Source organism: Rhinatrema bivittatum, chromosome 7 (assembly GCF_901001135.1).
Source record: "Rhinatrema bivittatum chromosome 7, aRhiBiv1.1, whole genome shotgun sequence".
NCBI lineage: Eukaryota > Metazoa > Chordata > Amphibia > Gymnophiona > Rhinatrematidae > Rhinatrema > Rhinatrema bivittatum.
Genome location: NC_042621.1, coordinates 209,400,261 through 209,420,084, shown reverse-complemented (window position 1 = coordinate 209,420,084; position 19,824 = coordinate 209,400,261). Strand labels below are relative to the sequence as shown.

General features: G+C 43.3%; 1 protein-coding gene across 1 annotated transcript in view; it reads right to left on the bottom strand.

The window, feature by feature from the left end:
• The window catches only part of PCDH15 (protocadherin related 15), a 2,056,285-nt gene that overhangs the window by 1,155,162 nt on the left and 881,299 nt on the right, over positions 1-19,824 (bottom strand). The window contains exon 11 of the mRNA XM_029609778.1: positions 19,124-19,236. Coding sequence (XP_029465638.1) covers positions 19,124-19,236 — 113 coding nt within the window. The remainder of the gene's footprint in view (positions 1-19,123; positions 19,237-19,824) is intronic.

The window sequence follows — 19,824 nt, the reverse complement described above, 5'->3', positions numbered from 1 at the left end:
GAAACATAGGAATACAATGAAACATAGGAACAAAGAACGTTCGAGGAAATAAAACAGTGTGGGGAAAAGTAACATTGGAACAAGGAACGTGCGGGGAGATAAGACAGATATGTGAAAACATTAGCAATATAAGGGAATACATTACCATATAATGTGGTAGATATAACTTGATATTAAAAAGGGTAAGTTTAATAATAATATGAATGGGGAAAGAGGCCTAAGCCTCGGGGATACGAGCCGGTGGGGGGGAAAGGGAGAGAGTTATGGGGGAAGCACAAAGAGCAATGGGATGTTTAGCATTGGAAGGATTCAAGGGGGAGAGAGATCAAAGGCGACGAGATTATCTGTCTGTGACACTCGGTATGCGAGTGTCAGGCGGGCTGAGCTACACTAGGTGGGAAGAGCAGCGGCAGCGATATCGGGAGGCAATGTGGAGGCGGTGGCATGGAGCAGCTGAGGTGCGCACTGGGGAGGGATCCCCGGAGACCTCCCGTCTCCATGAGCAGGCCACGCTGAAGAGCATAAGGGGAGGGGAAGGGGGTGGGGATTGAGAGTGAGGGAGGGATTGAGACTGGGTGGGGAATGACTGGTGGGAGGGAGAATGAGGGGAGGAGGGAGAGTGAGGGGAGAGGTGAGGGGGTGAGAGTGAATGAGGGGGGTGAGGGTGAGGGGGGGTGAGGGGAAGGGGAGGGAGCATGTGGGGGCGCATGGGGTGCGCGTGAGGGAAGGGCGGGCGTGGGCGCGCGCCTGCTGGGGGAGGTGAGCCTGAGGGGGGGGGTGCGCCGTGAGGGCCGGGGGTTTGCAGTGGGGCGGGGGCAAGGGTGATGACTGCGAGGGGGGGGGATGCGTCAACTGAGGTGCATGAGAGGGGAAGGGCGTGAGGGAGGTGTATGGTGCAGTGTCCAAAATGGACCAAATGTTTTTTTTGTAACCCGTTTTAACGGGCTTAACGGCTTGTAATGCATATATTTAGCACTATAAATTCCCTACTGGCGATCTCTTTTATTGTTTAAAGTCAATCATGTCAATGCCATTAAGAGGAAGACAAAGGAATGGGAGAGGATTGAAGGCTTCCTAAAGGAAAGCTGTCTAGACTGCCAACAGGAGTTAGGGCTAATAGCAGCATTGGTACTGATAACCATAGGATCAGCAGCAGCAGTTGACCAAATAAAGCTAGGGAAGCAGAGTTTGAATAAGAAGTAAGAATATGAGTTACCTGCTTTGAATCTAATTTTGGTATGGAGCAGAGTCCAAACATAGCAGACTTAGTGGGAGAGTAACAGAAACAGGAGTAGGGCATTAGCCAAAATCAGGGGTGAATTTCTATTTTTTTTCTGACTAGTGACTAAAACAGATGATTTAAGATCCCATTGATTCAGATGTATAACGTTTGGGTTTTAAAGATTTAGAAGGTGGTGTGAAATTCATTAATGAATGTGCAGAGACAAAAATTTGTTTTTTGTTCATCAATTCATTTTTAGGTCACAGGCATTTGTGAAGTTTGAACAAAAAAATATTTTTTTTTCATTTCATTTGCTTTCTTGTTTTTACATTGAGGTTAATGGGGGAAGATCCACTGACTTAAATGAATCACAGCCCAGGCCCAACACTGGGATCTGGGCAAGGCTGGGTCCTGTCACCAAGGCCTAGGCTAGATGCTGGGATGCATTCCAAGACTGGCTCCCGTTGCCTAGGCTAAGATCTAGGTCACAGGCCTAGGCATGGGCCCAAGGGAAGGTTCTGTTGCTGAGGCAAGGGCTTAGGCCTGGGTCCAATGCCAGGGCCCAAACGAAGCCTAGTTCTGGATTCCAAGGACCCAGCCTTAAGCAGGTCTTCTTTCTTCTTCTGTCAACAAAAACTGACACCTTCTGGTGGAAGAATGCACCTCAGCAAAATCACTGTGGTGACTTCCTCCCAAATCAGTTGGCTCTATATGGTTGTATGGCCATACAGTTCCATATAGCAATATAGCACTGTCTGGTTGGAAGAAAGGCAGCCCAGTAATGTCACTGAGATACGTCCTTTGGGTATTTTTTTCTGAAGCTAATTTTCATTTCATATCATTTGTATGAGCTAAAAATGGCACCATTTGTTGTGTTTTGCCCATTTGTTTAAAAGAAATTCACATCCCAAATATTCTGAGCAGCTGCAGGTGGACAGCATAACCATAGAGGCAGCAATTGATACTGTCAGAGCCAAAAGCAGTCCTCAGTAGTTGCATTTAATTGAGATCATGAGGGATGCCCCTGATCTTTTACATCCTGATTCGTACTCAACCCCAGTCCCAGCTGCAGTAGCAAGGATCTACAGATGGGTTCACACAAGAAATCATAGGCATGGAGGCACTTTAGTAATATGGAGTATGGTTCGTAGAAATGTATCCTTGAAGGATACTCATGAAACAGGAGTGTTAGGGCATCCCAACAGAGAGGTTCCACTAAAAGCAAACATAGTCCATGTGCCTATATTAAAAAAATCACCGAAGCCAATGATTTCCAAATTATCCCTAACAACTGAAAAGCAGGTTGTTAATACAAACAGAAAACACACTTTGAAATGTCTGTATGCCAATGCCAGAAGTCTAAGAAGTAAGATGGGAGAGTTAGAGTGTATAGCAGCAAATGATGAGATTGACATAATTGGCATCACAGAGACTTGGTGGAAGGAGGATAACCAAATGGACAGTGCTATATCACGGTACAAATTATATCGAAATGATAGGGAGGATCTGCTTGGTGGTGTGTGGGCACTTTATGTCTGGGAGGGTATAGAGTCCAACAGGATAAAGATCTTACAAGAGACTAAATGCTCAGTAGAATCTATATGGGTAGAAATCCCATGTGTGTTGGGTAAGAGTATAGTGATAGGAGTATACTACCATCTACCTGGACAAAATGGTCAGACAGATGATGAAATGCTAAGAGAAAGGGAAGTTAACCAATCTGGCAGTGCAATAATAATGGGAGATTTCAATTACCCCAATATTGAATGGGTAAATGTAACATCAGGACTTGCTAGAGACATAAAGTTCTTGGATGTAATAAATTACTGCTTCATGGAGCAATTGGTTCAGGAACCAACAAGAGAATAACAAAATGCTTCTGTATTGCTTCATGGTGTGACCCACCTTAAGTATTGTGTACAATTTTGGTCACTGCATCTCAAAAAAAACATAGCAGAATTAGAAAAGGTACAGAGAAGGGTGACCAACATGATAAAGGGGATGGAACGATTACCCTAAAAGGCTAAAGAGATTAGGGCTCTTCAGCTTGGAGAAGAGATTGTTGATTAAGGTCTATAAAATTAGGAGTTGAGTGGAAATGGTAAATGTGAATCAGTTATTTACTCTTTTAAAATGTACAAAGACTAGGGGCAGGGCTAGCAGAAGTATTAAGCAGGGGTAGCATTGGCCTGGATACCGGAAGTGGGCAGGGCAGTAGAGTAGCCAATAAGGGCAGCAGTTTTGAAAGGACAGATAAGATGAGAAGTGGCGTGGGGAGCTGGGATTGTCTGTCGTGTGTGATTTGAGAGAGAGAGAGAGAGATCACATGATGACATCACCACTTAAGATGGCTTGACACCCTTCCAAGGCACTGCTAGGGAACACAAAAAGACGTTACTAGGTAATACATTTAAGACAAATAGGAGAAAACATTTTTTACTCAATGGATAAACACTGAAATTCTTTGCAGAGAATGTAATAAAAACTGTTACTGCAGCTGGGTTTAAAAGACATTTTGAATAAGTTCCTGGTTTCCTGTAAACCATTATTAAAGTGGGTGTAGGGAAATCCACTGCTTATCCCTGGAGCAGCATGGAATCTATTAACCTTTTGGGATTCTGCCAGGTACTTGTGACCTGGATTAGCCACTGCTGGAAACAGGATACTGGGCTTGATGGACCTTTGGTCTGACCCAGTATGGCAAATCTTATATTCTTATGTTATGTTGTTATTGGATTTTACTCATGTTGAAATACAATATTATTGCCTATTTTAAAAACTCTATTAGTGTTTATTATATAAAATTACAAATTACTCAAGTATTCAATTTTTGCTTAAAGAGAATAATAAAATGTATTAAGTTTGTTTTTATTCTTTTGGCACGACACACAAGTCAGAATATATGGAATATATTATAGGTAAATATTTACAGAAATGAATCCGTTGGGAGATTTTTTTTTCCAAGGTCCTGCATTTTGTTTTGTTTTATCTCACAAACCAAATTAATTTTAGCCCTTGAAGTTTTTCATGTGAGAAAACAAATCAAAAAGACTAATATGTATTGAAATGGGAGTTAAAAAATTAGTACAAGGAAATGTCTCTCTCAGGCAATCAGCAGCCACTAAATGACAAACATACTACTGGATGACAAAGGAATAAAAAAATTAAAAATAGCTTGGTTGGAAAAGAAGTGTTTCTCTCATATACACACAAACATATGCACATACTGGTAGCATTCTGCAGGCATCTGGATACATTTCCTCAAGGTTTTTGCAACAACTATTATAGTTATATTGGCTTCATGGAACACTGAAGCATATATCAACTGGCACCTAATTTTAGTTGCTCTCTCTCGCTCTTTCTGGATATCCATATATTGATATCCATATCTATCTATATAGAAATAGAGATATAGGGCCAGATTTACAGATTTTCATAATTTCAGAAAAGCTCACAGGAGTCAGGAAAAGCTCCACAATAATCTGTGCACAAGGTTTTGCTTTTATAATCTGTATGTGGAACTGTATATTCTTGAAGTTCCAGGAAAATAAAACCATGAGGAAAAGATGAGTGACTGCAACATTTTCAAGCTGATCATATTTTTCTACATCTAGGAAGTTACATTTTATTCCTGTAATAGTCACTGAAAAAAGAAGCTGCATTTGAAATTGCAGTGTCCTTGTCCTCTTATTGTTCTCTGTTATTGTTCCTCTTACTGTTCCCCTTATTGTTCCCTTTCTCTTTAAAAGATCCTGGAGGAAGTGGAAAAAGGCCATGTCAGTTGCTGTAGTGATTCTAGATAAGGCCAGATGGGTAGAGGAATGAACGATGCTCAGTCACCTTATATTGTATATACTTTCAATCAGCTTTGGAATAATAAAAATCTATAGAAAAAAAAACATGAAATTTCATGTTTAAGAACATAAGAACATAAAAAATTGCCATGCTGGGTCAGACCAAGGGTCCATCAAGCCCAGCATCCTGTTTCCAACACAGGCCAAACCAGGCCACAAGAACCTGGCAATTATCCAAACACTAAGAAAATCCCATGCTACTGATGATTAGCAGTGGCTATTCCCTAAGTAAACTTGATTAATAGCCGTTAATAGGCTTCTCCTCCAAGAACTTATCCAAACCTTTTTTGAACCCAGCTACACTAACTGCACTAAGCACATCCTCTGGCAACAAATTCCAGAGCTTTATTGTGCGTTGAGTGAAAAAGAATTTTCTCCGATTAGTCTTAAATGTGCTATTGCTAACTTCATGGAATGCCCCCTAGTCTTTCTATTATTCGAAAGTGTAAATAACCGAGTCACATCTACTCGTTCAAGACCTCTCATGATCTTAAAGACCTCTATCATATCCCCCCTCAGCCGTCTCTTCTCCAAGTTGAACAGCCCTAACCTCTTCAGCCTTTCCTCATAGGGGAGCTGTTCCATCCCCTTTATCATTTTGGTTGCCCTTCTCTGTACCTTCTCCATCGCAACTATATCTTTTTTGAGGTGCGGCGACTAGAATTGTATACAGTATTCAAGGTGTGGTCTCACCATGGAGCGATATAGAGGCATTATGACATTTTATGTTTTATTAACCATTCCCATCCTACTGTGCCCAAGCATTGGGTTCTGGCCACTCCACTACCTTGGTACCAAGTCCCAAGCTTCTCATTTTATTCACGAGACTCCTATGTTGAAATCTATGAAAAGCTTTGCTGAAATCCAAGTAAATCACATCAAGCACACTTCCTTGATTCAATTCTTTAGTCACCCAATAAAAAAAACAGTCAGATTTGTTTGACAGGACCTTCCCTTGGTGAATCCATGCTGCCTTTGGTCTAGCAACCCACCAGCAGCGTCTCCATTAATTTTCCCACCATCAAGATGAGGCTAACTGGCCTGTAGTTTCCAGCTACCATTCTTGTGAAGGAGGACCACCACAGCTCTTCTCCATTCTCAAGGCACCACTTCCATTTCCAGGGATCTATTGAACAGGACTTTCAGTGGACCTGCCAAAACATCTAAGAGCTCCCTTGGTATCCTGGGATGCACCTCATCCTGGCTCCATGGCCTTGTCCACTTTCAGTTTTCCTAGTTCTTCCCATATATTTTCTTCTGTACATGGAATTTCATCTCCCCACCCCCATCGTTGGTCTTCTCAACCAGCAATAGTCCTTCTCCAGGGTCTTCTTTAGTGAATACCAAACTGAAGTATTTGTTTAATATTTCTGCTATTTCTTCGTCTCTCTCCACACATTGCTCTTTGTCACCCTTCAATTTTACCATACTACTTCTGGCCGACCTTCTTTCTCTGATATATCTGATAAATGTTTATTATCTCGCTGTACCTCTTTAATAATCATTTCTTCCTCTTGACCTTTAGCTTTCCTTCTTTCTTTCTTCTATATGTATCCAGATAACTTTAAGCGAATATATTCAATGGGACATTTACCCACTGAATATCCAGGACAAGTGATTTGGCTAACTTTAGACAGATAACTTGTCCACTTGCCAGCTTACAAAATATTACCCCTTTGGTATTTATGAGGATGTTTCTTTTTATTATTATAGTTTAATAAAGTTTTATGTTTTATGTTTTGAGGTTAGTGTTTACATTTTAATGTTTTAAGTCTCTTTGGGTGTTTGTATGGGAAGGCATCAGATAAATAAAGATTAGGAAAAGGAGGAGAAGAAAGGCTAGGGGAAAAGAAGGCATGAATTTGGATTTTGGTTCACAGGAAACTGATTGTTTGCCTGCCCTAAATCAGCAGTGACTCTAGGTTTATCCAGCACAGACATTAGGATAATTGGCAGGAGAAGAAAACTGGTAGAAGTTATAACTAAGGATGAAATTGCATACTTGTATTAATTGATAGGCTTTTAAAAGCAAACATTCTACAGTACTAATTACTGTGACAATCCTGTTTTAAAACAATGAGGACATGAAACTGCCACAATGCAAAAATGGTTAGCATTTCGTCAAATAATTTACTTTTTGAAAATGAAGAGTCTAACATAACAGAAACATTGAAACATGTAGAGTATTTTGTATATGCAAAGGCAAAAATAAAAAGCAAATTGTTTAACTTAGGGCTTAAGTGCACATCATGCAGCCCAATATTTATTTTTAAAATGAGTCTTGTATATCTACAGAAACAATTTATGTTTTGTTGCACAGAGAAAGGGAAAGGGAAATCATAACTTGCTTTAGAATGGTAGACAATTGGGTCACAGATGATGCTTAAAATAACAAGAGTTCAAAATATGTTTATATTTGGCAATCAATAGAGATGGTCATTTCCCCGCCAAAGCCTTCTATCACTGTTCCCTTTTTCTTAAAGTAGTATTGATTTAGCATGGATGTGCATTCTTTTGAAACAAAAATAGAAAACAGGACTATGTAGTCTACTTTTTGATTTGTATCAAATGAAATGAATTTGGCCCCAGAAAAACAAAGAGACTGATATTCAGTCCTACTTTCCTGAATAAATAGGGACTTATCTGGTAAGTGGCAGTGACTGAATATCTGGTCCTATTCAGTGATTGTCAGATAAATATTTATCAAACTAAGGGCCTCATTTTCCAATATCGCATTGGTATTGCATGCAATACCAAAAAGGGGTGTACCTTAGCTATGCGAAAGGCTGTTATCGCAAGTTGCGCTATTAGCTCAATTTGGGCTACATTGCCAGCATATCGCAGTTCATGATGTCTCCTGACAGGCCTGTTTCAGCTTGATGGACTCTCTACCTGGGTAACAACAAGCTAGGTGGAGAGAACATTGCACAAATCTCATCTTGGAGTGAGTTTCCTCCCTCAGTAGGTCATCAAATCTTCACAAGAGACCACTGTTTTGTTCATACGTCTCACGTTGAATGTGAAAGTGGCCCCTAACCCCCTACACTAATACTTAACCCTCACCTCGAGTTACTAGGTGGGCCTCCCATAGGGATACAAATACCTGTCTAGGGAGGAGGCTCTCTCTCTCTCTCTCTCTCTCTCTCGCTCTCGCTCGCTCTCGCTCTCGCTCGCTCTCTCTCATCATACTGAAACAGTGTAGTTATTGGCTGCGCTAACAGTGCGGCTGTTTCGCGGCACATGATAAATCCTCCCTACTTTACATTAACTCCGCCCCCTGAACACGAAATTAAAAGTTTGCACTTGCAAATCGTGTTATCTGCTGTTAACGCAATTTGCGGAATTATCACACGCGGTAACTCCTTGGAAAATGAGGCCCTAAGTAGATAGCTGGATAAATGATGAGCAGAATATGGGTGTTCCAGGGAAGAGCTACTAAATCTGGCTAAGTTAGCTGGATAAGTAGTAATATTCAAACGTATTTGGTTAAGTTAACAGGATAAGTTAGATAGCCGTGTTGCTGAATATCCCTTGAAAGTTAGCTGTATAAATCTTATTCAGTTAACTATAGACTGAATATCTTTGTATAGCTATCCCCAAAATTTTAGTTTTTATTCATTTGACAAGGACAGCCATCTTTCCACTAATAATACCTGAATGAACCCCAAGTTTAGCTATAGAGAGAAGGTTACTATAGTGGGAGGTACCATTCAAAGGCCATCCCCCTAAAATGTCTATTTAGGATCTCTCAAAACTGAGCTCAGGAGGCAGTCCCTTTAGGTTTTCAGAGAATGTAGAGTTGCTGAAAATTTTAACTTTCATTGTTTTTGCAGGCCTACTCAACTAAAGCAGGCTGACCCAGCCTGTGGATCCTGACCAGGGTTGGGAGGGTATTATTCTTCCAGTATACAACCTATCTGGTAGATTTTTCCCTCTGAATCTACTTTAAGGGATTTTTGAGGCTTTTATTAAGAGCCTCACTGGACATCTGTGCCTGTCTTGCACACGGGGATTGGAAAACCTATGGGGCAGATTTTCAAAGGGGTACTCGCGTAATATACGTGCATATCCCCCGAAAACCTGCCCCAAGCTCCCCCTGCGTGCACCGAGCCTATGTTGAATAGGCTCGGCGGTGCACGCAAGCCCCGGGACGCGCGTAAGTCTCAGGGCTTTCCTGGGGGCGTGTCGGGGGCATGTCACGGCAGAGTGTCATCTAGGGGCGGGACACGGGCGTGGTTCCGGCCCAGGGGCATTTTGGGGGCATGCCGAGGCCTCCGAAACTGCTCCCGGGCCGGGGAATTGTGTGCCAGAGGCCGGCCGGCGCGTGCGAGTTACGCCTGCCTCGGGCAGGCATAACTTTTATAATAAAAGGGGGGGGGTTAGATAGGGCTGGGGGGTGGGTTAGGTAGGGGAAGGGAGGGGAAGGTGGGGGGAGGCAGAAAGAAAGTTCCCTCCGAGGCCGCTTCAATCCGATTTCGGAGCGGCCTCGGAGGGAACGGGCAGCGTGTGCAAGGGGGCGAACATTTGTGCACCTTGCGTGCGCCGACCCTGGATTTTAAAAGATAGAGCAGCTACGCACGTATCTATTAAAATCTGGCATGCTGTTGTTTGCGCTGGGTGCGCGAACAAAAGTACGCGCTCGTGTATTTTTTTAAAATCTGCCCCTATATGTAGGCATCCCAAGGATGGTAATCCAAGAGATTGAGAGTTTTCTCCTGCTTCCCGAAACAAGTGTGTCTTGCACAGATAGATGAAAAAGAATGTAAAGAAACTGAGAAGATAATTGTGTGGTGTTGTAGTTTGAGTTTTGTGCCATTCATCACCAGTATTTGCAGTAAAGACTTTTATTTTGCACACTACTGAAGTGACTCCAGAGTGTTTATTTTGCACTCAATACACCCACAAAGAAGACAGATATCCTCCCCATGGGAAACCAAAAGTAAATGTGTAAAGAAACCACTCCTGTCATATTGAGACCTGAAAATACTCCTTTCTTCCTCCAGTCCAATGAATCCACACTTGGGGAACTGAGAGAGACAAAACAGCTAGCCAGGGAAAGTTTCCTGCCTTGAAGAGTAACAAATAAGTTTGTGCAGCCACCCGTGCAGGAGAGGCACACTGGGGTGGGATTACATGAAATGGCACCCAACGTAGGTCTTGGAGATGTGCAGGGAGTGAACTGTGATAATCTGGATGTGAATACTGATATTTTACCACTGCAACAACTTGTATGCATTTAGAAGAAAAACAGTGAACTTCTGAAACATGGCCGCCATTCCCGACAAAACCACGAGCATGAAGCAAAAGCCCACCAAAGTTTGTGAAGGGGAAGGAATTGCATCGACATATGATGTCATTGAGCGGCATAGTATCTCCATGTACGCACATCACCACAAGCTTATAAACTACGCATGTGGAGCGGTCTGCAAGGAGCGAGCATGAGCCAAACTGACTGCAAAGCTGTGATTGAATGTGAACAAAGAATTCATTATTTTTCTTCACCAGCTGTGGGGAAAGAAATTAAATAAATCATGGCTGAATTTGTAGAATCTATAATGGGAGGCAGCCCTTCATTGTTGGGTTTGGAAGGAAAAGGAGCCAGATTGTCATCAGCACCCGAAGGGTCACAAGGCCTCACCATTAGCCAAGTATCATCCAGCGTGAGTGATACTACTTACTTCTTTATCCCAAAGGGGATTGAAGTGTGCCAGACACTTCACCCTACAGCATCCTTACCCAGTAAGCCTTTCATGCTACAGTTGTTCTAGTTTGCTATATGAGGAGGCAAAACCAGACAGCACATTCTCAGCCCCCATCTCAACCGACTAGCTAGTGGAGGTCTTAGTCCATATGATTTGGAGCGAGAGATCAGTGTCCCCTTCTGAATGATAGAATGGAAGCAGGGACATGTTGTGATCCTGATCATGGCTCCCGCGACTGGGTCCTTACCTGCTCCACCAGCCCCGATGGTCTGCTGGTCCCCCCGACACGATTCTAGGCTGGCACAGGCCTCTCAATGCTGCGGCATCTCCACGAGGGAGACGGAGTCGAGTTCACGGACTTGGCCCTGCCCACCGCATATGCGCATGGGCGAAGAGGCAGACTTTAAAGCTGCAGGCATGGGAAACCTCGGCAGGCCCCCAGAGTGACGTCAGATGCCAGCAGGGTATATATACCCAGGCCCTGTACCAGGAAACTGCCTTGCAATGAGGTTCTCTCCTGTGTGAGCATCTAGTTGCTGTTCCGTTCCTGTTCCAGCATTAATCCTACTTCAGTTCCTGCTCCAGCCTTGATCCAGCTTCTGTTCCTGATCCAGCCTCCGCTCCTGCTCCAGACTTGATCCAGCCTCTGCTCCTGATCCAGCCTCCGCTCTTGACCAGCCTCTGTTCCAGTTCCAGCCTTGCCTTGCCCTTGGACAAGTTCCTGACTCTGGTTCGTCTATTGGTTTCCCTTGTCTTCTGCCAGCCCTGAACTTGGACCATCCTTCACACTGCTGATTCTTCATTCCAGGAGACCTCTCCTAAGTCCCAGCGGTCCGGGTCCTCACGGGCTCCTCCCGGGGGGACCTTGGGCTTCCAGGGCAAAGCTCCAGTTTGGTCTCCTGGCTCCGTGCTGCCTCCCGGCCATTCCATCTCTGCAGAGTCTCCTTCACATTCCTCCATCACTCCGCACGGCCGGCCCAAGGGTCCACTATCCCAGTCATAACAGGACAATGGCGCAAAGTCTGTAACCAGCTTAGAAAAAGAAATACCTATTTTTCCCAGCACAGGTGATGCAACCATTTCCTTCCAATAATTGTTGGAGGAGCTACCAGTCAAGCCTCCAGAGGGTGCAGGAGTACAGGAAGAGTTGTAGCCCGCGGTAAAGAAAACGGAGATGGAGGAATCTGGCCTCCATGGACTGGATAAGGACATTCTATCTAAGGTGTCAACTCCCTCCTGGGGAGACATAATAGATGAGGAGGAGAAAAAAACTGGTTGCCAAGGAAGGCCTACCAAAGGACAGAGCTGAAGAGCCATACCGACCCATCGAGCAATAAGCAGACAGTACGAGTGATGGGGCAGACCAGTGCTTCAAAGGCCTCTAATGGGATTTAGACCTAGAAGGGCATTTTATACCACATGGATCACCAAAAAGGGGACAAGGAACATCCCCAGACTCCTTATCATCACATTCCAGCTATGCAAGTTCACCGTCCTTCCAACGGGTATGTTACAGTTCCTGATCTCAAGAAGCTTGTTCCTATTTCCAGCACTGGGCCTGGGCAGCTGCCCTTCTCTCTCCGGCCACACCTGGTGGTCACTGCCACAGTCCTGCCGCCTCCCGGCTCCCCGGGTTGGCCCAGGACTGCTCCTCTCTCTCCCCTCCATGGCGGAGGGGTTCCGCTGCTTCAATCTCTGCACAGGCCGCCTCCCAGCTATAGCAAGGAAATTACGCCATGCCGCCCACGCCGTCGCAGCCGCCCTGCTTGGCCCCTGCTCCAAGGTGTGTGCATGTACCGCCGGCCGGGTTTTAAAGGGGTTGCAGAGGGAAAAGCTCCCACGGCCCCTAGTGATGACGTTTTCAGCCTTGAGTATATAAGGCAAGCTCTGACAGTCAGAGCTTGCCTTGGCAACGGGTCTCCTCATTTTTGTTTGCTCGAGTTCCAGAGGTGCTGTTCCAGTTCCTGTGTTCCTGTTCCCACACCCGTCTCCAGCCCCTGCTCAAGATTTCCTCATTCCAGTTCCCGCTTGCTCCTTGCTTCCTCAGATGGATCTCTTCCCACCTGACCTCTAGACCGGACCTGGCCACGCATTCTGCTGCCTGCCTCTGACCCCTGGACCAGGCCTGTCCATACTCTCCACCACCTGCCTTGTCCATGGACTGGATCTGTCTCCGCCTTTGACTTCGGCCTTGGGTCTCTTTCTCCTGGCTGCCACTGTGCTCTCTCACCAACTCCCTGGAATCATCCATGCAGAGCCCCACCTAAGACCAGCCGGTCCTGGGTCCCAAGGGCTCAACCTGCATGGAATGTGGGCTGGCAGTGGTGAAGCTCCAGCTGGCCTACGCTTACCATCTGGCCTTGCCACCCGACAGTGGGGACCTGTGGGCCAAGGGTCCACGATCGCAACAGGACTGGAGCATAGATTCAAAGAACTGGAACATGGCCATTTTTACAGTGGTTGTCAGAGAAAGATTTTCTATTGCTCCACCAGAAGTGAGCATTTATGTCTGGGAATCCGCTATCTACAGGGAATACATAAAGCAAGTCTTGGAGGGATACATCATCAAGTCCAGCACTAGTTTCTCATCAGGGAAAGCATCACAGACAGAAGCTGCTTCACCCATTTTTACTTTTTCCATCTCTCCGGTAACAAGTGAAATGTCTCTACCATCTTCATCAGCAGGGATGTTACCTAGAAAATATCTACATGGACAGCCTTCTCATTCAGACATCAAGAAACTGTCATGGGTGGTTCAAAGTAAAGTGGAAGATCCAACAACTCTTTCCAGGGCCTCTCAGGCTGAAACATCATCTATCATTTCTACCTGCCTTTATCTTCCTTCCAGCTTGTCTTCAAGCCTCCAAGTTTTTTCCATTCCTTGTTGATTGTAACTTTGACTTATTCCTTTTTCCTTTGTTATCTATTATTAACCAGAATTGTTATCTTAGTTTACCCTTGTTAAAATGTAAACCGATCCGATATGGCTATCTACTCTGAAGGTCGGTATAAAAAACTGTTAAATAAATAAATAAATAAATCATCTGGATGGGAGTAAAAAATGACTTTGGGTTGTATTACCCATATTTCCCTTGTTTGTCATGAAGTACATGGAAAAACACTAAGAAGCATGGATTAGAGAAGAGGTGGATTGCAGGATAATTATCCACAGCCATCCTGACTATGAAAGAGAAGTCACCAGAAGAATTAAGGAAATTCAATTTGGATGCAGTATTAAAAAACATGCAGTGGTCTATCATCACTCAGTGAGTTCTCCTACATTGTACCAGATCAACTGCTTGCTTTACAATGTGGTCACTATTTACAAGCCTCATCCAGAGCGCTATGAGCCTGAACCAGTGAAACCATCTTCACAATAAGTAAAAATTCATGTGTCTTCCAGTTTGTTACATTTCAGTTCTGCTATAAAAATTGTTTCATTTCTAACTCTTTTTGGGGAAGGAAAAGAAGATTTTGTTTATATTATTACTTATGATTACACTATATTCTTTGTCCTATAATAGAGGACTTATTATTTTATGCATCATGTGGATATTCCTTGCATGATTTGATCATCTATCAATAAGATGATTTGGCCTTTCAAGATGCATGGAAGGACAGAAGACCAGCTTCCACACACAAGAATAGGATTTATGTTTCATTGAAATGTTTTGATATAAACCTTGAAAATTCTTCTATAAAAATCAAAAACTTCATGTATAAATACTTTAAGTGCATCCTTGGTTTATTTTGCAACATTGCCATGTAAAGTAACCAATTCTAATTTGCAGGTTGGAAGTCAACTGCCCATTCAGTGATTTTTGGACCTGTTTTGAAGAAACAGCTGCAAGTTAACAATTGTCTTTTCTCCCCAGGAACAGAGGAACTTCTTCCTGGTTCCTGTTCTACAAACAAATTTGAGACGTCATCTGTCTTTTCACATGAAGGACCTCGATAAAGGTTCACTTACCAATTGAAGATGTGAGAGCGATGCACAGATTGATAAATGTATTATATACTGAATGGTGAGAGCATTCTTTCCATAATTGGATAATGGCAGCACCCACTGGTATCCAGCAGTGCTGGATACCAGTGGGTGCTGGCTATTCATTTTCATAAACTTCCATTTTCCATCCTAATCCTGCTGGATCGGTTTTTGGAATACTTGTCCTTTCTTTTCTTTGCAGGATGGAGTCTGCTACCCATGTATAAGAGTCCCTGCACCAGGTGCAGTATCTGGCATGGTGGCCATACCCCAAGCAGGAATGGAAGCAATACTCTCCTATTTCAATGCTATATTATGTGAGCTTTAATGCAATATCTGTGCAAGAGTTAACCTTTGTCCAGATTTGAATAATTGGGGGAGGGGCATGTGATAGAGACATCCGCCCTGCTACTAATAAGACCTGGGTGAACCCTAAGTTTAGATATAGAAAGCAGGTTAATATAGTGGGAGGTACTATTGAAATACAACTCATCCTGTGGAATCTGGAATGGCCATCCCCTAATTAGGAGCTCTCCAAACTGAGCTTAGGAGGCAGTCCCTTTAGGTTTTCCGAGAATGTAGAGGTGCTGAGAAGTTCAACTTTCATTGTTTTTGCAAGCCCAGTCAGCTACACAAGCCTGTGGATCCTGATCAGGGTTGGGAGGGTATTCTCCTTCCAGTATACAGCCTGTGTGGTGGATTTTTACCTCTGGGTCTACTTTAAGAGATTTTTGAGACTTGTATTAGGAGCCTCACTGGACACCTGGGTCTGTCTTGCACATGGGGACTGGGCATCACAGAGATAGGCAAGATAAACCCCTGAAATGTTGGTGACCTGCTGTGAGGAGGGGATTCCGCTACTTTGATTCTGTACCTTTTGGTAGAAAGAACATTTTTTTGTTAAAAGATCCAGGAGGAAGTTTAGCTGCCCCTTTCTTCCTGTCTGAAGCAAGAGAACATCTTGTTTCCAAGAGAATTCCTTACCATCAAGGATCCTGCAGAGAATACTAAAGAGACTGTGTAAAATTCAAAAAGATCCAGAAGATCTCCTAACTGTGAGAAAAGGAACATTTCACCAACTGGAAACACCTGTCTGATGTTTGTTGTTTACCACTCTGGGGATAGAAAGAGAGGATCAACTCTGTGTGCCATGGACTGTTTTCACAAGTTAATGGTTTTGGAAGGGGTTTTTCCAGGCTTAAAAGTCCCTGCTCGTTGGGAGGTCCACTTAGTTAATCTAAGAGAGTGAGCGATTTCCCTGGTTCCCGAAACAAGTGAGTCCTTCACAAATAGAGGAAAAAGATTGTAAAGAAATGGAGATATAATTCTGTGGTATTACAGTTTGAGTTTTGTAACATTCATCACCAGAATTTACAGTAAAGACTTTTATTTTGGACAATACCGAAATAACTCCAGAGTATTTATTTTGCACTCACTGCACCCAGTTAAAGGACAGACATTCTCTGCAGTGGAAACTAAAAGTAAATGTGTAAAGAAACCACCCCTGTCACATTGGGACCTCAGAGGATTCCTTTCTTACCCCAGTCCAATGAATCCATACCTGGGGATGTAAGAGAGAAAAATTTTCTCATCACGACATTCTCATTACACGGCTCAAGGAAATCGGCATAACTGATACCCCACTACATTGGTTTGAAGCCTACCTGCAAGGACGGCTATATAAAGTCAAGTTTGAAAACCATGAATCACAACCATATAATATAAACCATGGAGTACCAGAAGGATCTGCCTTTCATCAACCTTCTTTAATATATACATCCTTCCACTTTGTCACCTTCTATCTGAACTTGGCCTACTGTACTTCATCTATGCGGATGATGTACAAATCATTATCCCCATCACTGACTCCCTCAATGACGCTCTCAAGACATGGGAATCCGCCCTCACAACTATTAACAAATAGCAACCTCCTTACAAATATCAACCTGGCCATCAACCCTAATAAAACTGAGCTTATGATCATTACCCCCCAGAACTGCAAAACCAGGATTGATGCCACTAACACACCACTCACATCTTTTGTGAAAAACCTTGGAGTCACATTAGACAACCATTTTAATTTTAAAAAGCACATCAATAATACTATTAAAGATGGTTACTTCAAATTGCATACCCTAAAAAAACTAAGACCATTATTATATCGGCATGATTTCCGCACTGTACTGCAATCCCTTATATTTTCAAAAGTCGATTACTGTAATGCCCTCCTCCTGGGCCTCTCCAAAACTACCATACTGCCCTTGCAAATGCTGCAAAATGCAGCAGTGCGCATACTTACTAACACTAGAAAATCGGAACACATAACCCCCATACTCAGAGATCTGCATTGTCTCCCCATTGCACAGAGAATCATGTCCAAAACCTTATCATTAATACACAAAACCCTATACAATGAAAATATAACATGGCTCAAAAAAGACCTTCACTTCCATAAGCAGAATGCAACATACTGCCACCCTACACATTCCCCCTCACAAAGCGATCATTCTTGAGTCAACTAGAAAGTGTGCGATAGCCATAGCTGGCCCACTTTATTGGAACAACATGACACCTGAGTTATGTCAAGAAACATGCCCAATAAAATTTAAGCAAAAACTCAAAACATGGCTATTCCTTCACACTTATACATAATGTACAATAGGGATGTGCAGACCAAAAGTTTAAGTTCATAAGTCCATAAGTCGAAAGGGGGTCCCATTTGCGGTCAATATGGACATATGGAGAATTCCATAAGTTGAGTCTATGTCCATATGTGCAAATAAAAATGTAAACCCCTCACCCGCCTTAATCCCCCCCCCCCCCAAGACTTACCAAAACTCCCTGGTGGTCCAGCGGGGTCAGGACGCCATTCCTGAACTCCTTTGCAAGGAGCACGTGACGTCGGCGTCACGTGATTCCCCTCGGGTTCGCTCCCGGAACCCTCGTTGGGCTCAAAAGGCACTTTTGGCCAGCTTGGGGGCGTCAGGAGGCCTCCCCCAAGTGTCAGGAGGCCTCCCCCAAGCTGGCCAAAAGTTCCTTTTGAGCCCAACGAGGGATCCGGGAGCGAACCCGAGGGGAATCACGTGACGCCGCGTCACTCTGACGTGGCGCCGCCGTCACGTGATTCCCCACGCGTCCGCTCCCGGACCCTCACGGAACTTTTGGCCAGCTTTGGTAAGTCTTGGGGGGGGGGATTAAGGAGGGTGAGGGGTTTAAATTTTTATTTAGATCAACAATCGCGATTTCCAACGTATTCAACATAGCTATGTTGAATAAGTTGGAAATCCGATCGTTTAAGCCTCATCTTTTTTTTAAGTTTAAAAAAAAAAAAAGTTGCGTTTTCCATTTAAGTTCAAAACGAATGCACACCCCTAATGTACAACACGTTCCTCTTACCTGCATGCCCGCAACTGTTTCTCTATGGAATATTCATAAGATCCCCACTGTTCTAGAAACTTTCTCACATTTATTTACTCGAGTTCCACTATATGGCAATTTGATTTGTATCACTATTCACCTATCGTAGTTTACAATTATTTAGCTAGGTCCCATAATATGGCATTATGCCTTGTATCTCTATTCACTTATTATATCTTTAGTGCACCTTCCCCCCTCCCCTTTTACTTGGTTAATTCATTATTTGTAATGCACTGGTGCTAACCTCCTGTTACTTAGCACTGCTGCAACTTTTTGTTGACTGTAAACCGATGTGAGGTTACTAAACAAATGTCGGTATACAAAAAAACTGCAAATACATAAATAAATAAAATAGCTAGCCAGGGAAAGGTTCCAGCCCTGAACAGTAACAAATAAGTTTGTGTACCCACCCCTGCAAGAGAGGCATGCTGGGGTGGGATTACATTCATTTTTAGCAAAGCATTGGAAATTGTGTACACTATTTGCAACACCTTGCTGAAAATTAATAAAAATAGAATAAATAAATAAAAGTTCTGAAAACAAAAAAGGGAAAAAATAAAGAAAAATAAATGGATAAACCAAGAATGAAATTTGTATGCACATCCCTATTATTTATTTTCACTGATTAACAATGGGTTTACTCATTTTGATTAGTATAATTCATAATATTACATAAACAAATTAATAAATCAAGTATTCAATATTATATATTTGAATACATTGTAACTGATTTAAGATATTGTAAAACTCACAACTTCTATATATGTATTCTATATTAGAATTAAGTTTTGGTTATTTGCTCTCTTCTACATTTATTCATTACTTCAATGACTAGGACTTTAAAATAAAAAGTTTCTGTGGAAGCACAACCCATGTTTTCTCTCGAGATTTCATAACAAAGCAGTTTGCAAACACATGGAAATGAGAAGTCAGTTGATATTACCTTAATTACCAAATCAAATTTCTGGTGTAAATCCCTATTTATTGGCTTTAGAAGAGTGAGTACAGCAGTAGAACGATTCATATGGAAATATTCTGGATAATCCTCAGGGGTTCCTGCAAAAAGACATCAAAGTTTGAACACATAATTGAGAAGTTAAAATTACTGTTTACAAATTTATTATTTCAAGAAGATATTTACTTTATATTACACTAGCCATTAAGCCCGTAACAACAGGCTACATTAATATTTTTTTCAGTCCATTTTTGAACACAGCACCCTTCTATGCTTTTTCTCCCTCATTCCCCCTTTCCCTCGGTCACTCACCCCCTTCCCTCCCCTCAGTCTTACTCACCCTCTGTCTCCCACTGCCTCCCTCCCCTTACTCTCACCTCCCTCCCCTCACTCAGTCACTCCCCACCCTCACTCTCATCCCCTCCAATCCCCTCTCAGCTCATCCACAACCCCTTCCCTCTCCCTCAGCCCTCCCCCACTCCCTCTTTTTCTCTGCTCCACAACTTCTTACCCTTCCACTTACTCACATCCCTCTGTCTCTCATTCTCCCCCTCTCACCTCCCCTCACTCTCCCCCTCAATCTCCCCTCCTACCTCCCCTCCCTCCCCTCTTCCCCTCCCCTCCCCTCACTCTCACCTCCTACCTCCCTCCCCTCACTCTCACCCCCTACCTCCCCTCCCCTCACTCTT